Genomic DNA, 23296 nt, shown 5'->3' on the forward strand with positions numbered 1-23296 from the left:
GCGCTGAGTGTGTTCTTCCTTTTAGGTTTTCTAACTCCACGTCTTGAAGAAGAATGGCATGGCATTCATAGTCACAAAGGATGTTTCAAGATCTGTCCTAAAGTACAATGCTGTCAGGGATAGGATAATATCCATACACCTACAAGGAAGACCAGTTAATATGACTATTATTGAAATTTGCACAACCACCACCAAAGCCAAAGATGAAGATATTGAAGATTTTTACCAACTTTTGCAGTCTGAAATTGACTGAACATGCAATCAAGATGTATTAAATATCACTGGTGACTGGAATGCAAAGTTGGAAACAAAGAAGTATCACCAGTAGTTGGAAAATTTGACCTTGGTTACAGAAATAACACTGGAGATCACATGACAGAATTTTGCAAGACCAATGACTTATTCATTGCAAATATCTTTTTTCACAACACAAACAGTGGCTATATATGTGGACTTCACCAGATGGAGTACACAGGAATCAGACTGACTACATCTGTGGCAAGAGGCAGTGGAAAAGCTCAATATCTTCAGCCAAAACAAGGCCAGGAGCTGATTGTGGAACAGACCATCAACTGCTCATATGCAAGTTCAAGTTGAAGTTGAAGACAATTAAAACAAGTCCAAGAAAGCCAAAATGCAACCTCAAATATATTCCTCCTGAATTTAGAGGCCATCTAAAAAATAAATTTGATGCATTGAACACCAATGACCGAAAACCAGAAGAATTGTGGGATGACATCAAGAACATCATCCATGCAGAAAGCAAGAGGTCATTAAAAAGATGAGAAAAGAAGAAAAAACAAAAATGGATGTCAGAAGAGACTCTGAAACTTGCCCTTGAATGGAGAGTAGCTAAAACAAATGGAAGAAATGAGAAGATAAAAGAGCTGAACAGAAGATTTCAAAAAGCAGCTCGAGCAGACAAAGCCAATTATTATAATGAAATGTGCAAAGACAAAGCCAAGTAAGGTCATGAAATATAAACAATAACAGAAGCACAAGGAGAGATGTACAGGCCAATGGCTGGAGGAAGGGACTGGATTAAAATCTAGCTTCATTCTGTTGAAAAGAAACATAGGCCAGGAACTGGAGAATGCTTGAGTGATGTAATGCTATGTCTTATCTAACACAGGGCTTATTCCCTGCTACAAAGGTCATGGAACAACTATACTGAAGTCTCTGTTAGATGGCTTCATGTCACCATTTAATGGTATGGCAGTGACGATGATGACGAAGTCAGCTGAGTTGAGGCTATACTTACAGGCAACGATATTAATGTATCGGTTCTTGTGCTTATTGTCTGGGTGGTTGGAGCTGTCTGCTGTAATACCTAAGTCAACAGTACAGCTCTGCACTTCCTGGAAAGAAAGTGTAGGGATACCATTTTAATGCTTATTCTTTCAAACATAGTGCCTTCAAATAAGGAAGACAAAACAAATACAATAATCTATAAAAAAAATTTTTTTTTTTTTTAACATCTTACAACTACATCTTTGGTAAAAAATAATGCAGTGAAATAATGCCTTACCTGGTAAAACTCTTTCAGTGTCTAATGAGGGAATGAATGCCAAAAAAGTAAAGAAATCAAATTCCACAGCACACGACAAATGAGAAAAGAAAGTGTTCATATTAGGTTTACAATGGAAAACTATGATCATGCAATAAATACATTTGTCAAATACTAACAAAACAGAATGTTTCAAACAGTAGCATGCAAATCAAAGCTTCTGACAATTTGGAACCTTAAAATTATTTAAAAGGAAAAAAAACACTTTTAGAAGGGGACGGTGGTGTAATAATATGATGAGTTGTTTTTAAAATGCAGATGAGAAAAATGACATTTTCATGATAAATTTTGGCTCATTAGCTGAATTTACTAATTTCCAAATATAATTATATTTGACCACTATAGAACTATTTGAAACTCGAATTAGTGATATATTTTTTGCTTTTTGAGTAAGTTTAAAGAGTCAACAGCTTCCTATTAGGCGGTTTGTAACAGAAGATGTAGAGCTAACAAAATATTAAAAATCTCCTGAGATTTTTTTAATTGTACATACCATGTCATTTGAAACAAATTTTATGCATTGCTCTGTATCCATTTAATTAGCAGCCCTTTCTTTTCAGTTTCAATCGGTACTGAAAACTCATTTCTGCTAATTCTGTTTTACAGTGAATTAAAGTCCTTGTCAGAGATGTTTTCTATCTAAACATATTAGTTTGGAATTTACAAGTATTTAGCATTATGACAGTATCATGAAATCCTTGGAAGATCATTTCCGATAAAGTAATAACTCAAATGTGCGTGTGATCTATCAGCCAATGGCTCGGCCGCTCTCCACATGAGCTTGTACGGCCGCTCTCCAACCAGTCATCAGACTCTGGACTAAAAACAATTTAATAGATAAACCACTTAAGAGGGGTAGCGTGATTAGTTATTAAGCTAATTATTAAGCTAATGAGAAGTTTCCTTGAATCAGACTGTGAGTCAAAACAATGGAGTTAAGAAAAAAACTTTTTGAGTAAAACTGAGGTTATCTGATTAATTTAATAATTAGGAATGGTTTAATAATATCCACAATTATTTTAGAGTTTGAAACTGCCTTTGGGGATATGTTGTCAGTAACTTTCATTTATAAATCATCTATTTTTATTTATGGTTTTTAACACTTGGAAGATTAGATACACTTGTTATTTCAATTATGGTTTTATTGGTGTTAGTTTGATAATTCCTAGGAGTTAACGTGGCACCACAAGTTAACAGGTCCCTTATGGCAGGAAAAACAAGTTGATATTTTAAATATGTTACTCTTCATATTATTCCACTTTAGTGTTACTTCACACTGATTTCTTACTCAATGTAACTATGATTCAGATTTCCTTTAAGACTAAATGGATTGGCTTCTATTATTTTTAATTTAGTGAAAAAAAAAACAAACCAAAATAGCTCAATTCATTTCTATTTCTTATGATTTCTTAAGACTTTCTAATTGCTGGTATTTTTCTGAAACCAAACCCACATTCACACCCACACCATAGTGGCTATTTGATGCTACTATTGGGAAGCAGTTGCTGGGTACAGTAGGGAGAGTAGACCACTTTCTGATCAGTCTCAGTGTTCACCTTGCTTTAGAGAGGAAGAAGGTCCACAGGGTAGTTGGGGGTGGGGATGTGGATGGAGGGAAAAAAGCAAAATAATGCTTTCTAGAGGGGAGCAGCCAGAGAGGGGCTGCAGTTGATCTGCCTGCTGGCAGGATAATAGAAAGGGTCTGAGCTTTAGAATCACAGACCTGGGTTTGAATCTCAGCCCTGCTGCTATCTGTAAGTTGTTAATGAATGTCTCTTAAATTTGATTTGGGAGCTCTGGTGGAAGGTTCAAACCCACCAGCTACTCCGTGGAAGAAAGATAAGGCAGTCTGCTTCTGTAAAGATTTACAGCTCTGGGAACCCTATGGGGGTCACTGAGTCAGATTTGACTTGATGGCAGCGGGTTTGTTGTCTTTTTTGGGTTTAAGTTTGAGTTGAGGAACCCTGGTGGTGCAGTGCTTAAGTGCTTCATTCAAACCCACCAGCAGTCTTTGGGAGAAAGATGAAGCGGTCTACTTCCATAAAGATTTACAGCCTTGGAAACCCTATGAGGCAGTTGCACTCTGTCTTATAGGATCACTATGAGTTGGAATCAACTCAGTGGCAGTGGATTTGTCTTAATTAAGTGTGGGTTTCAAACAATTCAACAATGGAAACAGGAATTACAAAGAATTCCCAGAGTTGGGTGGAAGTTGAACATGCAAGCACCTGGTACAATGATGGCCACACTATGAGGTGCTCACTTTGTTGCTAGCTTCTGTAGACCCCATGTGTGCTGGGTAGAACCGCTCCACAGGATTCAGGCTGTGACCTTTCCAATGCAGGTCAGCATGTCTGCCAACGCACCTCTGGGTGACTTCAAACTGTTTGGCTGGTAGGCGAGTGCTTAACTCTTTGTGCCACCCAGGAACTCTATATGAGATGCTCACTAATGATAGCTTTTATTGTTTTGTGGCTGTTATTGTAAACCCAAAGGGGCCCTGCTGCAGCAGTGGTTAAAGCTCGCCTGCTAATTGAAAGGTTGACAGTTCAAACCCACCAGCTGCTGCGTAGGAGAAAAATGTGGCAGTTTGCGTTCATAAAGACTACAGCCCTGTGGGGCAGTTCTACCCTGTCCTTTAAGGATACTACAAGTCAGAATCAATTTGACGGCAACATTTTTTCCCAATTGTTAACTCTGGGCTTATGACTCCCTATTCTAAAAAACCTGCTCAACTGATTACTAGTTCAGTGGATCATGGCAAATTTGCAGTAAATTTCTCTGCCCTTGACATCTAAGAATATTTTAACTGATACTTCTGACAAAAAGTATTTCACTGCTTCTAAAGTTCAAATGCTGTTTAGAAATGTATATTTTCTTGAGAAGATGTGATTTTACCTGGTATAATAAAAAAGATGGTCTAAATGATTTTGCATCTATATTGGCATAATAATAATCAAGAGTTGTATGTACTTTCACTGAAATTTAGTAGTTTAGTATAATTTACATAATTTAGAAAATTAAAAAGAATTAGTGCTATTAATTCATGAAAAAAATGAATATAATATATCTTCATTTTATGGAGAGAATTAACAATGTCTTTTTTTTTTTCACTAGTACAACTTGGCTTTTTACAACATAAAAACAATTTTCTAAATTATATGATAATAAAGACACATCTCCTAAGCACATGAGTGATTACAATATTAATATTTTCCCTAGAGATGCAAGTGGTTTCAGTGCCTTCAGGTCAAGAAATACTTCCTGTTGATTTTTTAAATTCACTATTTCCTATAGGATTTAAAGCAGACATGCTGAAATCATACCTCAAATTCTTCAGTAAACCCACTACTTGCATGTAAGTCAGCAACATGCTTTGGAAAGTGCTTTACTGGAATTGCTCCAACATCATCTAAGTGAATTAAAAAAGACATCGTATTAGAAGGGATCATTTAAAAGAAATGCTGATGCCTCTGACTTATAAAGTACCGTCTACTAAAACAACTTCAAAAGTTGATTCATGCTTATAATCCCAATTCTGAAGATCGCTTGCCTGCTAAGCATAAGGGAAAGGACCCGAGTGTGAATCACCGTCCTTCAATTAAACAATAAGCAATAATGAACAATTTTCTCCCTATTTACTATCCATCATAACCTGCATTTTAGAAGTCTGATTTGATCAAGAATCTCGTTTCCATTCATACTCTAAAAAGAAAGTAATTCATTTTGGATGTTAATTTATAAATACTATTAAAGCCCCACTTCTTATCAATGGACTGTATCTTTTTATGGATAATTTTCTTTATCGTGAGTGGGACTTGCACATATAATGCTGGAATAAAAATTGTATAAACAACATATTTTCAATTTTACCATGAAATAAACACATTACACAGTCCAACTTCAGTTTTATAAAATTGTACACTGTAATGTCTTACAGTCAAATAGTCAGATGTTTACATTTGAAAGCATTTTCCCTTCTTTCCATAAATAACAGAAAACATTTATATGCAGAATATTCATTAAGGATAATGTCCAAAACCTTTGGGACTTTTAATCTGTAAAATTTCAAGATTTCTAACTTGAAGATATGCTATGTAAACAAAGTCATTTGATCTGTTAATTGATTGTGAAGGGGCCAAATTATTTTAACTGGTTCTTCTTCTTCTTCTTCTTTTTTTTTTTTCCTGGAAAGACATTCTTATATTAAACATTTCTAGCTCACAGCATGCAATTTCACAAGTGGGTCCTCTGACAAGGAAACATCAAACACATTTCACTAGAAACAGTTATTTACATCAACAGATGTTCAGCATTTAGGCCGTCTAATATTTTTAAGCTTCAGTTACCAAGAATTTGTTGATTTAAAAAAAAAATAAATAGAACCCGTCTGTTCTCTCTTTTAGATGAGTGGACCAGAATACTAAAATTGAATTAGCCAGTCAAACTTAAGAAACACTAGGCAAAGGTGTAATTCCACCTTCACACCTACAGAAGGATACTGCCTAGAAGTAGCTTTTATAATTAGATAGGAAAGCAGAAATAATTTGTCACACCTAAATTATTAGTTCTGCCAGGAAATGCTCTTCAAATCCATTGATATTATCCAGTACAGCCTTTCATAAGCAGACCAACTATTCCCTTTTTACAGTCAGATAATTTGGTCATTTCTTTTATTAATTGGTCTGCAAATAAGTGAAATGAACATCTTTTCATTTTTGGATTTGACATGAAATGTACATATTTAGGTGATCAGGTGTGAAACTTTGAGACTGGAAGAGGTGACATAAAGAGACACCCCTGAACAATGACAGCACCACTGCCTTTCTGACATTCAAAATGGAGGATTCTGGATTTCCCAGACAAGGTCCCGATTTTGGATTATTTTATTTGTTGCTAAATTAGGAGCTCTGGTAGCATAGTGTCTAAGGCACTTGACTGCAAACCAGAAGGCTGGTGGTTCAAACCCACCAGCCACTCCTTGGAAGGAAGGTTGGGCATTCCTACTTCCATAGTGATACTGCCTCGGAAACCCCAAGGAAGGGTCGCTATGAGTCGGGGCCGACTCAATGGCAAATAACAACAACAACAAATGATAAATTATCTTGGACTTTCAACAATACTGGAATTAATTTGCATACCCATGTTTGTGTGGTATGTAGGAGAAATATGTTGGAAAGTGAAGGGAATCAAAATGCAAGAGACAACTGACGGATGACAGTCTCAAAACTCTAAGTAAGTTAATCATAAATGGTGTTCTACTAAAGTAAATGGACAGCGTTTAACTAAAAGGTAGGAAAACAAATAGAACAGTGATAGTTAAAGACATAAGGTTGATAAAAGCAGAAAAGGAGCAAAAACGCTTCTAATTCCTATGCCTTTTGAAAGCTCACAGTTATTTCTTGCATTTTGATTCCCTTAACTTTCAAGCATACCTTTCCTGCCTGACCCATAAACATGATATGGTAGTTAAGTTTCGTATCAACTTGGCTGGCCCTGGTTTTGAGTGGCTGGGCAGCTGCATGTAGTTATTCCCCATGATGAGACTGGTAATCAACTCCATGGTGGAAACTACCATGAGCAGCTGAGTAGTTGCCTTAGGGATGTGGTCTGCTTCCAATATGACAGCTTTGTGGAAGGTCTCCAGCTTTTGGCATGCTTGAGTTCTGCACGTAGCTGAGTTGTCTTTCAGCAGCCTACCATGTTGTTTGCTGATCTTGTGACTGTTGTTGTTATGTGCCATCAAGTCTGACCCGACTCATAGTGACTCCTCCTTGGATTTCCGAGGAGATATCACTATGGAAGTAGTGTGCCCAACCTTCCTTCCGAGGAGGGGCTGGTGCGTTTGAACTGCCAGCCTTCTGGTTAGCAGTCAAGTGCCTTAGGTACTATGCTACCAGAGCTCCTTTGGGACTGTTAATGGACTTGAATTAGTGGCCTGCTGTGCGGTTTGATAATTTTGGGACTGTGCCATTGCACTCGTTGGCCTTGGGTTTGTCAGCCTCAGCAGTCAGCAGCTGCCTGAGTGAAGTGATACCTCCAGTTCCAGAGACCAGGAACAAGAGGCAAAGCTGAAGCCCAAGGTCAAGGGGCTTTCACCCAGCCCCTAGATCTGGCACTTTGAACTCAGACTTCTAGCCTCCCAAACAGTAAGAGAATAAATCCCTGCTTGTTAAAGCCACCCTTTTGTGGTATTTTCTGTTAGAGCAGCACTAGAGAACCAAAACACATGGATATACAAATTAATTTCAGTATTATATAAAAATTGCTTCTCTTTCTTTCTATGAGTCATTAGATTGTAGAAGATAACATCATATAGAATATGGGTCTCTAGAAACAATACATAAGTATCAAGGTATCTAAAAAGAGCCCTCTATAAATTGACCACAGTGATGAATTTCTCCTTCTGGTTTGGTGACTGTATGTCTTTGTTTCATCCTATCACCTCCAGTACATCTTTCATAGTTCACATATTTCTGGACAACTCCTCTGGCATTTTGAGATGTTCATAACATGTTAATTAAATAAGTGTCTGTGATGTTAGTTAAGGAGAGTTCTGGTAGCGTAGTGCCTAAACCATTTGACTGCTAACCAGAAGCTGGGCATTCAAACCCACCAGCCACTCCTCAGAAGGAAGATTGGGCAATCTATTTCCATAGTGATACTGCCTCCGAAACCCAAGAAGGGGTCGCTGTGAGTTGGCTCTGACTTGATGGCAGTGAGTGTGGTTTGTGATGTTAGATAATGTGAACTTTAGGGTCAATGAGTTTATTAATCAAAATGACCCCAACAAATTTCTGAATATTGATTACCAGGTAAATCCTGATAGGAATAGTCAATATTTTCCCAGACATTCAACAGTTGAGCATTTTCACTTTCAGTGTCTCAGACAACTGTTCACTATTTGTACTCACATGTTCTTCCACCACTGCTCCCACCATATTACAGTTTTACTTTTTCCCTAAAGCAGTAGAACTCCTTTCATACATAGATTCAGATGAACAGAAAGCATCTGTACTTTACCTTTATTTATGCAATTTTCTTCTGTCCACACTTACGGCATTGATTTAGCATTATTCTTCTTGCTTAAGTTGTCATTAATGCATTAGAAACCAGTAAAAGCATAATGCTTCAAATATTACTGCTAGAAACTTTGGTGTGCCCTAACATATTGTACCTGAAAAATTTTAAGTTTTTTAAACAATATTGTCTGTATAGGAAAGAATGCTCAAAATTACTGAGAACAGGACATAAAGCTGGGTGCCTGACATCTGATGTACTAAATATTCTGGGTAACATAAATACTTACTAACCTACAGTGTGGACATCTGAAAAGCACCCCAATAAAAACAAACCTTCCAACACTGTGCTCTTCATTCAACATCTAACAGCTATTCATGGTTACACTATAAACTTTTACCTGAAATTGGAAAGATAGGTGTTGGGGGTGTGGATATGACTCGAGGAGATGTACTGTCCTCTAAATAAAAGTGTGCAGTCTGGAAGCATTTCCTGGAAAGAAAAGAAAGTAATTTATACTAGCTGCCAAGGATTATAAGGTAATTTCTAGGCTGCTTGAAAATTACGATAGAACTCTCCAAAAAAAGTAGCCATCTAAATCTATTTTAATGAAAATAAGATTTTAAAGAACTTTATGGTCTTTAAATTGATCTGTTTTACCTGCATGAGAAGCAAAAGAGTGAATAGGTATCAGACATGCTGAAAGCATTTGAAGTTCAAGTTGGTACCAACGAATGCTTTGGTGAGATAGGAACTACAATACCCTAATTGCTTTTCCATTGTTACTCTATTCCAATGTATCCTGCCACCTTGTACAGGACAGAGTGCAAAGAAAAGAATGTTCAAAGCTATTTCCACTCAATCTCCTTCACTGCATATTCAGCTGCTAGCCAAGACAGTAAGCTATGCCTTTATAGAAATGAAATTTCATAGTGGTAACACTCTGATGATAAAAAGAAGGCAGCTTTATACATGATAATGTAGCTGTGTGAGAAAACTCAAATGAGGAAATAATAAGCATATAACCAGTAACAGGGGTGATTTTCTTTCCAACAGATGCAAGCCTTGTTGATGAGGCTTTTGAAAATGAAGACAATTGGAATCAATAGCAACTATGACCTGCAATGTCACCTGAATCTATTTTCATTCAGATAATGAGAGTAACAGCTGGTAAGAGCATACTACAAACTATCGAGAAGAGCAAATAACCCACCGCTGATACAAAGTCATGTGAACCAGCCTTCATTTTTTAAAAATTAGATTAACTGAAAATGCTAACGACACTCTAAAGAGCCCTGGTGGTGTGGTTAAAGAGCTCGGCTGCCAACTGAAAGATCAGCGGTTGATTGGAACCCACCAGACTGCTCCACGGAAGAAAGGTGTGGCAGCCTGTTTCCATAAAGACTGACAGTCTTGCAAACCTTAAGGGGCAGTTCTACCCTGTGCTATAGGGCTGCTCTGAGTCAGAACGGACTTAACGGCAATGGCTTTGGTTTTGGGAATGATACTATTTGAAGTGGGCTGTATAATTTATTTGGAATATTATTCAGGAGTGGTTATGTTTAAATAGAAATATTTGAGTGAAAATACTAATATTATTTTCCATTGAAAAGCTTCAAGTTACAAAGTATTTATCCTAATGGGTTTTAACATAGTGTTTGGTCTTATACGGTAACACATCTAAATTCCCTACATAATATTATTCAGTGGCTTTCACTGTAATGAGAATGACATTCAATTACTTTCGCAAAGCCTATAAGGTCTTCTGTGAGGCTCCTGTCTACTTCAGCAATCTCCTCTTCTCCAACTCTCTCTCGTCCATTGACTCCAGCCATGAAGACCCTCTCTCTTTTCCTTGTTTGGGGGTTTTGCTCTGCTGTTCCCTCTGCCTGCCTGCCTCCTTCACATCATTTCTCTTCCTCTGAAGAGTCCTTCCTTAACAGTGCTAGCTAAAAGTCTCTACCCATCCTCCAAGACACTATTTTTCGCTCTTTTGTTTGTTTGTGGCATTTTTCACTGAATATTATTTCACTATATTGGTGCCATTTATATATTTGCTTATTTGTCTTGGCATTGTTAGGTGTCATCAAGTGTGTTCCACCTTAGGGACCCTACATGCAACAGGATGAAACATTGCCTAGTTCGGTGATATGCTCACAATCTTTGCTGTGTTTGAGTCCATTGTTACAGCCACTGTGTCAATCATCTCATTGAGGGTCTTCCAGTTTTCCACTGACCCTGTACTTTACCTTCTCCAGGGACTGGTCCCTTCTGATAACATGTCCAAGTATGTGAGATGATGTCTCATCATTTGTTCTGGTTACCTAGTACTGCTCTGACAACAATATTCCACAAATGGGATGGCTTGAACAAACAGGAGTTTATTCTTACAATTTGGAGGCTTAAGTCCAAGTTCAGGAGCTCTGGTAGCATAGTGCCTAAAGCACTTGACTGCTCACCAGAAGGCTGGCGGTTCAAATCCACCAGCCACTCCTCGGAAGGAAGGTTGGGCAATCCTACTTCTGTAGTGATACTGCCTCGGAAACCCAAGGAGGGGTTGCTATGAGTCGGGGCAACTCGAGGGCAAAACAACAACAACAACAAGTCCAAGTTCAAGTGCCAGGCTCTAGGGGCTGAGTGAAAGCCCCTGCAGTGAATTGCTTGATATGGCCCTTCTAGCCATTGTCCTCCATTCTGTGGTGTTTTGTAAATCCCATTATCCATGCCTGTTTGGGGTGGTGTGGTAGTTAAGGTCAGGTATCAACTTGGCTGGGCAGCTGGTAGGAGTCATTCCCTATAATGAGTGGCAATCGACTCTGTGATGGGATTTAGGTTAATTCTGTTGGGACAACACAAGTGGAATGTATCTTGAGTCCTGACTTGCTGGAGGGTATAATTAAAATCGCCACCCTTAGCTTCCCTGAGGGTTTTACCTACGAATCTCCTGGGAAGATTCGCTCACCTCTTGCTCCGGCTTTGATCCTTGGCTCATCGTCATCTCACCCCTGGATTTTGGACAGCAGCCGCCGCCGTCTGATCTGCTGATCGAGGTTCATCTAACCCCGAGAGTTGGGAAGATCCGCCAGACCTACTCACGGACCCGGGACTCGCCAGCCTGCCAGCCTCCACCACTACTACGTGAGACGAACCCTTGGGTGTCTGTGAGTTCTGTGAGGTGTTACAGCGAAATTCAGAACCCTAAGACTGGGGAAATTACTGGGAGGAGGAGGAGGGGTTAATGTTTGAGATGATGGAGTGGCATGGTAGTTTGGACATTTGGGACATCTTTGACCTCCGCCTCATGGGGACCAGCCTCGTGCTGATCTTTCTAAGAGACATTGTTCAAGCAGCCCCTCAACCTTGGGGTCCAGCTCTGCCTCCTGTTCCTGGCCCACTGGAGCTAGAGGTGTTTCTTCACTCAGACAGCTGCTGGCAGCTGAGGCTGAAAAACCCAAGGTTGACAAGCAAAAAGGCACAGTCCTGATGTTACCAAACCACACAGCAGGCCATTAATTCAAGTCCACTGTAAGTCTCAAGGTTGGCAAAGCATGACAGGCTGCTCAACAAAGACAAGGGTCCAAGCGTGCCATAAGCTAGAGACCATTCCCAAGGTTTCTTCTTATATACCAGAAGAAGACCACATCCCAAAGGCAGCTACTCAGCTGCTTGTAGTAGATCCCTCATGAAGCTGATTGCCAGTCTCATCATGGGGAATAACTACCACCAGCTACCCAGCCACTCAACCAGACCCAGCCAAGTTGACACACAAACATAACTACTACACCATTCTTGCTTCTAAGGAACATTCTGGCTGTATTTGTCTTATATTTGTCTCCCTTTGTCAGATTGTAAGCCTAACAAAGGCAACATTATTGTGGATTCTGTAATTACAAATTTGCCTACTCAATAAGACTTATTTGTAATCCTAAATCAATACTCAGTGAAATTTTGCAGTCTTTCTTGGTTGTTTGTGGAAATGTTCAGAGTGGTGAAAAACTTGGGTAGCTGGCAAGCATGTTCTCAGCTGAGGCTGAACAAAGCCACTTTCTTCCCTCTTGTTTCAACTCTCATCTGTAAACAAGAATCCTTTTCATGGGCTTTTTAGTGCCACATATTTTTGCATTCTTTCCTGATGATTTCATTGTTTTAAATGGCCCAAGTGTAGTGCTTAAGTGCTACCTAGTGTTCCTAAGTGCAAAAAGACTGTGATGTACTTTATGGAGAAAACGTATATGAGATAAGCTTTGTTCAGGCATATAACATTGTTGGGTGGAAGTTCAATGTTAATGAATTGACAACATATATTAAATAAGGTGTCGTTAAAAATAAATAAACATGAACCCAGGTTATGTATTGATGGTTTGACAAATATTTTGTGACCAGAGGCTCACAGGCACCTAACCCTTATTTCCCCTAGGAGGAATGGTTCACTATTTGTTAAGTCAATGTTTGTGGCAATTTTACAGAACATAACTTCTGCAAATAACAAGAATCGACTGTACTTTGTCTTGAGCATTGAAGTATCTGTCCTCAGTGCCAGCAACAATGTTTTGTCATGCTGTAGATGGCTCAAAATTTGTTCAGTGAATTATCTGCTACAAGTGGTATAAAATTATTCAGTTTATTTGCATCTTAATGTCACAAACAAAAATCCTAAAAATGATGATGTGCATAGCAAAACCTAGCCCCTTGCTGTGATAAGATATTTTTGATAATCAAATCTTATCTTTGATAATCAAAGATTTTGGGGCTGGCACAGGACTGGGCAGTGTTTTGTTCTGCTGTACATGAGGTTGCTATGAGTCGGAGACAACTCTACGGCACCTAACAACAACAGCAATCAAATCTATGAATCCAGGTGTGGGAGGAAGATTAGTGGATGCAGAATCAAGCATCAAAGAGACCCTGAGCTAGGTCATATCCTGAAAAGTTCAAGGAGTGTAACAGGCTGATGAGGAATCGGAGAGGTGAGGGCCACAGGTCCCATGGTAAAGACACTGTGCTACTGAAAGTCCATGTATAAGCAGAATTGAAACCAGATCAAAGCAGACACTATAGGGAAATGGTGTAACATAAAGCATCATGGCACCCATGCAACTACAGACATGGCATATATCTATATGTATCAGTCCTTTCAGCTTGAGAAATGTCAGGTGTGCTCTTCCCTTTTGTTTCTCTAACTCCACCTCTTTGCATATTTCATTATACTTTACTTTGTCTTCTTAAGCCACCCTTTGAAATCTTGTTTAGCTTTCTTACTTCATTTCTTCTTTTCACTTTAGTTACTTTACATTCAAGAGCAAGTTTCAGACTCTGAAGGATGACTCTTCCCTTCCACAGGCTCCTACTGTTGATATCCAACAGTAATGGAACTAAAAATCTATCTTGTGGTAAATTTTACACATGAATTGAAGCAAGATATTGTCTAACATAATGTTGGAAGATGATCCCTTCAGGTTGGAAGGTAGTCAAGCATGACTGGGCAAAAGTTGACCCCTCAAAGAATGACTTGGATGGACTTCATTTGCTGATGTGACATGATTCAAAATGAGAAGAAACAGCTTCAAACATCCATTTATAATCAGATCATGGAATGTATGACATATGTTTCTAGATAAATTGGAAGTCATCAGAAATGAAATAGAATGCATAAAGATCAATATACTATGATTAATTACTTGAAATGGACTGTCATTGGCCATTGTGAATTGGAAAAACATATGGTATACTGTGTTGGAAATGACAAGCTGAAAACGAATGACATCACATTCATTGTCAAAAAGAACATTTCAAGATATATCCTGAAATACAATGCTGTCAGTGATGGAATAATATTCATATACCTACAAGGAAAATGAGTTAATATGACTATTATTCATGAATGCCAAAGATGATGAAATTTAAGATTTTTACCAACTTTTGCAGTCTGAAATTGAACAAACATGCAATCAAGATGCACTGATAATTACTGGTCATTGAAATGTGAGAGATGGAAAGAAAGAAGAAGGAACGGTAGCTAGAAATTATGGCCTTGGTGATAGAAATGATGTTGAAGACTGCGTGACAGAATTTTGCAGGTTCAATGACTAATTCATTGCAAATTCCTTTTTCAACAACAACAAATGTGACTATACCTGTAGGCCTCAGCTGATGGAATACACAGGAATCAAATTAACTGCATCTGTGGAAACTGACAATGGAGAAGCTTGATGTCATCAGACAGATCAAGGCCAGGGGCCTAGTGCAGGACAGAGTGATTGCTCATTTGCAAGTTCAAGTGGAAGCTGAAGAAAATCAGAAAGGCTGTAAGAGCTAAAGCATGATCTTGAGTATATCTCACTTGATCTTAGAGACTACCTCAAGAACAGATTTGACACATTGAACACTAACATCCAAAGACTAGATGAGTTGTGGGATGACATAGGACATCATACATGAAGAAAGTAAAAAGTCATTAAAAAGATAAGAAAGAAAGAAAAGACCAAAATGGATATCAGAAGAGAGTCTGAAACCTGGTCTTGAATGTGAAGTAGCTAAAGTGAAAAGAAGAAATGAAGTAAGAGAGCTAAACAGAAGATTTCAAAGGGTGGCTCAAGAAGGCAAAATGAAGTATAATGGAATATGCAAAGAGGCAGAGTTAGAAAACCAACCAGAACATATCTGACATTTCTCAAGCTGAAAGAACCGAAGGAAAAAAAAAATCAAGCCTCAAGTTGCAATATTGAATGATTCTATGGGCAAAATATTGAGCAAAACAGGAAGCATCAAAAGAAGATGGAAGGAATAGACAGAGTCACTGTATCAAAAAGAATTGGTCAATGTTTAAACATGTCAGGAGGGAGCACATGATCAAGAATTGACAGTATCAAAGGAAAAAGTCCAAATGGCACTGAAGGCATTGGCAAAAAACAATGTTCCAGGAATTGATGTAATGCCAATTGAGATGCTTCAACAAATGGATGCAATGCTGGAAGTGCTCACTTTTCTATGCCAAGAAATTTGGAAGACAGCCTACCTGGTCAACTGGCTGGAAGTGATCCATATTTGTGCCCATTCCAAGGAAAGGTGATCCAACTGATTGCAGAAATTGTCAAACACTATCTAATATCACATGGAAGTAAACTTTTGCTGACAATAATTCAAAAATGGTTGCAACAGTACATAACAGGACTGTCAGAAATTCAAGGATTCAGAAGAGGATGTGGAATGAGGGATATCATTACTAATGTCAGATGTATCTCAGCAGAAAATGGAGAATACTGGAAAGTTTTTTTTTTTTTTTTAATTGACTGCACAAAGGCATTCAATTACATGGCTCATAACAAATTATGGATAGCACTGCAAAGAATGGGAATTCCAGAACACTTAATTGTGCTCATGTGGAACCTGTACATCATAAGGCAGTTTTTCAAACAGAACAAGGGGATACTATTTGTTTTAAAATCAAGAAGGGTGTGCATAAGGGTTGTACCCTTTCACCATACTTATTACCATCTGCATGCTAAGCTAAAATCTGATAATCTGGACTACATGAAGAAGAATGAGGCATCAGGATTGAAGGAAAATTCAACAACAATCTGTGATATGCAGATAACACAACCTTGTATCCTGAAAGTGAAGAGGACTTGAAACACTTACTAATGAACATCAAAGGCTATAGCCTTCAGTATGGATTATACCTCAACATAAAGAAAATAAAAATCCTCACAACTGGACAGATGAACAGCATCATGATAAATGGAGAAAAGATTGAAGTTGTCAAGGATTTCATTTTACTTGGATCCACAATCAATTCCCATGGAAGTAGCTGTCAAAAAAATCAAATGACATATTGCAATGGGCATATCTGCTGCGAAAGACTTCTTTAAAGAGCTAAAAAGCAAAGATGTCACTTTGAGGACTAAGGTGGACCTGACCCAAGCCATGATATTTTCAATCACCTCATATGCATGTGAAAGCTGGACAATGAATAAGAAGACCAAAGAAGAATTGATGCCTTTGAATTACAGTGTTGACAACGAATACTGAATATATTATGGACTTCCAGAGGAATGAGGAAATCTGTCTCTCGGAAGTACACCCAGAATACTCCTTAGAAGAGAGGAAAGTGGGAGTCATCCCATGTACTTTGGACACATGATCAGGAGGACAAGTCCCTGGAGAAGGACATCATGCTTCGTATAGTAGAGGGTCAGCGAAAAAGAAGAACACTCTCAATGAAGTGGATTGACATAGCGGCTGCAACAATGGGCTTAAACAACACAGCAATGAATGTGAGGATGGTCAGGACCAGGCAGTGTTTGGTTCTGTTGTTATAGGGTCTCTATGAGCTGGAACTGACTTGACAGCACCTACATCTTTCATTCTAAGCCCTACCTATCTGTGGTCCTGAACCTCCTAGACTTTTCTCCTTGAAGTCTGTACTCCAATAAAAGAAATAATTGTACAACCCTGTGCCTGCTATCATCCCAGTTCAGTATTTCTCCTCCCTGATTTAAACATCATTGTCCTTCTAGCCAGGAAGCCTTACTCACCAATATGCCTCGGCAAAACCTGTCCATCTTAAGGATGGGTCAATGTATTTTCTCTGTGGAACAACCCCCCATTTACTAAACTGACTTCAGCACCCGAGCTTTTCTGTTTCAGTACACTTGATGCCAATTTCCATTCACACCTCTATGAAGACTGTTTGAAAAATATACCTAAACCAATCCAGGGATGACCTTTATTCCTGGATGTTATTCTAAGTTATTTCATTATAAAATTTTTTATTAACTTATGGTTAGGGTAATTATTTTTTTAATTATACTTGCTTTCTTCATTTCATTGATAAATAGATGAGAGAAAGAAAAGAGAGACACCATTTCTTTTCACTTTTATAAACCCCACTAGACATGGGTCTTATCAATCAACATTTGAATGATGTAAATGCCACTATTAATACAGTGCTAGGAGTACATTAGGTGCATAATCTTGCTGCATGGTTATATGGATTTCTAGTAGCAAGTATATAACACCAACCATATGTTATTCAGCTGTACCTGAGTCTCAAATGCAGTAACCTGAAATCTTAAAACATTTGGAAGGAAGAGATGGAATATATAGGTAGAGAAAGATGAATGGATAGACAGATTCATGATGTGACAATGACTAAGCAAACGGGAAGAAGGCAGGATCTTACAGAATAGAGAAAAGTAAATTAAACATATTTGTATTGATGTTTAGCACGTTGCTAATGTTCACTGTTGTATGGAGAAAATACCAACTCTACTATTCTCAGCTTTGTAGTCAAATATTTGACTAGTAATGTTACTTGGCATTGATTTCTCAACAGTACCTTAAAAGTCACACCAAAAAGCTTATAAATGGGAAAAATTAAAATAGTATAGGATAAACTCTGGATGAAGGGTATCTGCATATTGCTCATTCATATGCCATAGCATGGTCTTGTTATGTGCCGTCAAGTTGGACCCGACTCAGAGCGACCCCTCCTTGGGTTTCTGAGGCAGTATCACTACTGAAGTAGATTGCCCAACCTTCCTTCCGAGGAGTGGCTGGTGGGTTTGAACCACCAGCCTTCTGGTTAGCCATCAAGTGCCTTAGGCACTACGCTACCAGAGCTCCCAGTATGGGCTTACATAGACAGAAACATTCTACTGTGGAGGCAGCATGATTCTGGCAGGTCTTTATTTGGGTTGGTAGCTACCCTCAGTGACCTATGAGTTTGAATCTAAGATCAGAAGAGTATTCCCATTGCTCTTCTTCCCCCTCTCCCAGCCAAACTAAGTGTGTCCGTAGAAAGTTCTCCTCTACACTGCTTTTTAGAGTGCACCGTTGTGTGGTACTTAACTAGTATATTTTAGGTCCTAATTCTTAAAGTAGCTCTCAAAAATTTTCCCTTAGTCTTCTTCAAAAGAAGTATTTGAAAATCTCTTTCCTTTTCCAAACCATTTTGTATCTTAGAAGCTTATGGTTTGGCTCATGTAAATTATACTTTAAAACATCTGGAAAATAATGTTAAGCATATTATTTAATGTATAACAAGATTCGATATCTATAGTCCATCTGTTCAGTATAAGCAGTGAATGTCTTCACATCTATGTGCTAAGTGTTGATAACTGTGTCTCCTGCTAATTATCACTCAGCCATGGTGAAAAAAGTGATGACTGTTTTAAACTTGTAGACATAGGGCCTATCAATCAATGCTAATCTGATTATTTAATTTACATCCTTTCATCGTAGTGTTTAGAATTAAAAACTAGACATGTGTAATTATTACTTTATCTCTAGGTATCCTTATACAAATTATGAAACAATATTCAGCATGCTGCATTCATAACAGAAACCCTGAAGAAAGTCTGCCTGCAATCTTAAAGATGACCCGGTAACCACACAAATCGTAAACAGAGTAAATTAATCTGTAGGTGGGTAAATGACAGGCCACAGGCCTTCTAGCAAATGTCAGAATTGAGAAAAAAGACCCAGATTTTATCTTCTCTAATTTGTCCTGTTTTTCTATTAAAACAATGCTTTCTCTCAAGGTTTACTCAAACATAAAGGACCACCTTAAGGTAAGTTACCACCTTAGGTAAATTAGACTTAAGAGAAGATTTAATACACTCCTGTTCAATTATTTATTTATTTATTTATTTTGCCTAAAAAGTAGAGTAGAAGAACATTTATGTAAACTTGTAAAACCCATAGGACTGTATTACTATTAGTATTCTCGTTGGCATGTCATTGGGTTTTAAAACCTCTTCATAGGCTGCAGCTTCCACCAAGCTCTAAAATGTTTCCATAGTGACCAGTTGAATCATATCATTCACTAATGATGTTACACTGGAATTTGAAAAATTTGCATGAACTGAAAAGTGCACTAACATTGTCACCTTCAGTGTTTCAGCAAGTCATGTCCTTAACTGTTAGTGTATTACTAAGCCAAAAAGTTACATTTTGAAGTGGATTAACTTCAAATAGATCTACATAGGACAAATCCTGAAATGGATACATGTAAGAGTGACAAATTTTAATAGAGCATTTGATAAATAACACAAAATTTGCACACAAAACCTTTAAAGTGCCCATATTTTAAGATAGTAACACTATATTCAAGGCACGTTGTTATCCGTAAGGCAGAGACACATCTCATTGGTGATTGTCAAGTTAATGTTTTCAACTGGTAATTTCATCTTTTTTTCACAGATAGAATGACCTATTGTTAATTTAAGATAAAAATCACTCTTGATTTTAATTCAAATCATATTAAATAAGGCAATGGTCTTCTAACTTATAGAAAATAAACCTGAAATATTAAATAGGAGAGGTTAAGAAACTCTAATTATCTCAGTTTTATAACTATAAATAAGCTGACATTTCCACTGGAACTTGATTCTAATTCTATTTACTATGAAGTGAAATTTGGTACTATTTTCTATCTTATTTCAAATTTATTTAACCCAAGTTTCCATTAACTGAAAAAAAAATTGGTTTGTTGAGGAAACCAAAAAATGGGCAGAAACCAGTAATCTGAACAAACATGGTATCATTGTTGGTAAGAAGTTTGGTCAACATGTCCATTGGCAAATGGGAAGAAAAGCAATTAAGAATTCTAATTGAATAAATGTTTATAGATTATGAATTCTGTTCAAGGCAGTCTTCTGGGCAAACGAACAGAGAGGTCTCTGTTACAGTTTGTAAGACCATAGGTCCAAGACTCAGAGGTTTCTGTAAAAAGAGTCATTGGTAATTATAGGAATGACTAAGGTACCAAAGCAAATTTATTTGCATCATACTATGGACAAAACCAACTCCTAATGTATGTAGCTACTCCCTCTCTGTGGTGGCTTGTATGTTACTATGATGCTAGAAGCTATGCCATCACTATTATCAGTAAAGTCACTCATGATGGACAGGCTGCAGTGGAGTATCCCAACTAAGACAGACTAGGACAAACGGTCTGACAATCTTCTTCTTCTTTTTTTTTTTTTTAAGAGCTTGTTTTACATTCAACATTACATATAGATTTAGTTTCACTCCCCATTTACCATGTCCAACCCTAACCCAGTCTCCTCCCCTCTCTACCTTGTAACCCTCCCCCTGTGCCTCTCATATTTATGCACTCCTGTCTGTCCTGCATTTCCTCAGCTTGAATGTTGGTCCTCTGGTGTCCTGTGCGTGATCTATTGCTTTAAGGGATGTATTACCACAGTATGTGGGTGCGTCATCCTGGGTTGAGTGGTCTGCGTGCACATCTTATTAACTATGACAATCTACTTCTGAAAATTTGTTGTTGTTGTTATGTGCCATTGAGTTGGACTCGACTCATAGCGACCCCCCCTTGGGTTTCCAAGGCAGTATCACTATGGAAGTAGATTGCCCAACCTTCCTTCTGAGAGTGGCTGGTGGGTTTGAACTGCCAGCCTTCTGGTTAGCAGGCAAGTGCCTTAGGCACTATGCTACCAGAGCTCCAAAAGGTCTGACAATGTACTTCTGGAAATAGGCCAATGAAAACTCCAGATCACAGTAGAATATTGTCTAATATAGTGCTGGCAGATATGCAAGCAGCTTAGGTTGAAAGGCAACAACAGACCCAAGCAGGCAGGCAATCATCAGGATGGCGTGGGCTCAGGCAGCGCTACACTGTTGCACAAGAGATGCCATGAGTCAAAACAGACTTGAAGGCAACTAACAATAACTCACGGAGTACAACAAAAGCATGATCTGTTCTCCCTCTTCCGTAGTCTACCCAGTTTGGTAAAGTCAGTCATCTAAAGAATACCATTGGCCATGAAGTCATTCTACCTTAGCCCCCCAGTGTCCAACTATATGCAACTTCATACTCCAGGCCTCATGGTCTCCAACACATGCAGCTCATTCCTGCCTCCAGGCCTTCTGTCTGCAAGGCCACTAGCTAAAATGCCCTTCTTTATTTCTACTTTCTGACTCCTAACTATCTCAAAACCTAAATTTTTCATTTACCCTGTCCATTTTGACCTATCAAAACCCTGCATTCTCTGCCTGCTCTTAGCATTACAGATTTCAGCTGCTACAATACACTTTTGTGTAATATTTTCTTAATTTTTCATAGGAAATTCTTTCTTCCCAGTGAGTGTACATTTCTTGAAGGCATTGACTGCATTCATTCATTCATTTTTTTTTATTTCTTCATAGTGGTTAACACAGGACTAAGTATATGGAAGATAGTTAATAAATAGGGTAAATATTATTTTTGAAAAATAAACCAAAAAAATATATTTTGGGAAAAGACATAAAGAGTGATAACATACTGTTAAACAAAAAGGAATTAATTGTAGATTTGCTGTCCAAAAATTCTCTTTTAATGTGCAAGTATCAAGTGTTGAGCTATGTCCTTTCTTCACTTACAGATGTGATTCCTTATATCATCATAAAGTTCTTGTTTTCCAACAAGGATACAGTTTTGCTGACTTACATTATATGTCTAGTACACTTGCTAATTTGCTGTGTATTCTGCTGGCTACAGCATGGAAAGTTTATGACGATGCAATGTTCTTTGTCCTTTAAAGGATTTTAATAGATTATTGGTGAGAATGAAGCCATATTTCATCTTTGAGGGAAAGGACAAAGAATGAAAAAATTCTAACTTAGTTTTGAATTTTATTCACATTTTATTTGTTTGATTTTATTTTTATGCTCAGATTATTAGTTTTTGTTAGAAGTATGCATAGTTGACATACATTTTTTATAAACTGTACAGTTATTTTTAAAAAATTATTTCTTACTATATTAAAAATTAAGTCTTCTGAAATAATAACTTCTGGAATTACAACAGCTGGTGGAAAGCTTAGTTTTGTATTAGATGCTATCATAATATTTCCACTACCATAGAGTCAATTCCAACTCATAGTGACCCTCATTGGGTTTCCAAGGCAGTAAATCTTTACCGAAGTAGATTACCCTGTCTTCCTTCCATGGAGTTGTTCGTGGGTTTGAACTACCAACCTTCTGGTTAGCAGTCAAATGCCTTAGGCACTGTGCCACCAGAGCTCCTTATTTGAATGTTAGATTAATAAGAAAGAACAATGTCAAAGTCCTATATGAAATATTAACTAAAGGTTCCTCCAATTTACCTTTAATTATTTTATCTAAGTATGAAGAACAATCAAATATTTTATTGTTATCTTTGGATTCACAGATTCACTTTGGTCACAGCTACTAGGATAAATTAATGACAACACCTGAGAAAAAATATGTTGGCTCTGCTTTGAAAGCTTTTCTTATTTGCTTTACAATACCAATCAAATATGGGCAAAATCTGAACTTTATGAAACTTTCAAAAACAAACATTCAACTTACCTCCAGTAGATGAGAATACCCACAAGAACCACTAGACAGATAAAAGTCAGGGCTGACACGATCGCAAGGGGTATAACTGTCTTCTTCTTGGATTCCAAACCCTCAGCTAGACCAATACGAGACTCATGGCTACTATTACTGGCCTCTGCAGTCAGAGAAAATCGAGAGAGTTGATATTTAAGCTCCGAGTAAAGTGAGAACATCTTTCAACTAATTAAATGTGACCTTCAATATTGTTACTTACCTTAAAAATTTTCACTCTTTGATGCAAAGAATGTCTACAATTATAAGCCAACTTAGGTAAAACAAAGTTTTAAAAAGCAAGATATGTTATCAGAACTGAATGACAATATCTCAGTAGAGAAGGTAGGGGTG

General features: G+C 37.8%; 1 protein-coding gene across 1 annotated transcript in view; it reads right to left on the minus strand.

Annotated features, from left to right (window-relative positions):
- Positions 1–23296, minus strand: part of PTPRZ1 (protein tyrosine phosphatase receptor type Z1) — a 172959-nt gene that overhangs the window by 44991 nt on the left and 104672 nt on the right. Inside the window, exons 13-17 of the mRNA XM_042782531.1 lie at positions 22922–23066; positions 8988–9079; positions 4894–4979; positions 1529–1549; positions 1262–1358 (exon numbers count right to left, since the gene is read on the minus strand). Coding sequence (XP_042638465.1) covers positions 1262–1358; positions 1529–1549; positions 4894–4979; positions 8988–9079; positions 22922–23066 — 441 coding nt within the window. The remainder of the gene's footprint in view (positions 1–1261; positions 1359–1528; positions 1550–4893; positions 4980–8987; positions 9080–22921; positions 23067–23296) is intronic.

This window comes from Orycteropus afer, unplaced genomic scaffold, assembly GCF_000298275.1.
Source record: "Orycteropus afer afer isolate SDZICR_OR568_19922 unplaced genomic scaffold, OryAfe1.0 scaffold00359, whole genome shotgun sequence".
Classification (NCBI taxonomy): domain Eukaryota; kingdom Metazoa; phylum Chordata; class Mammalia; order Tubulidentata; family Orycteropodidae; genus Orycteropus; species Orycteropus afer.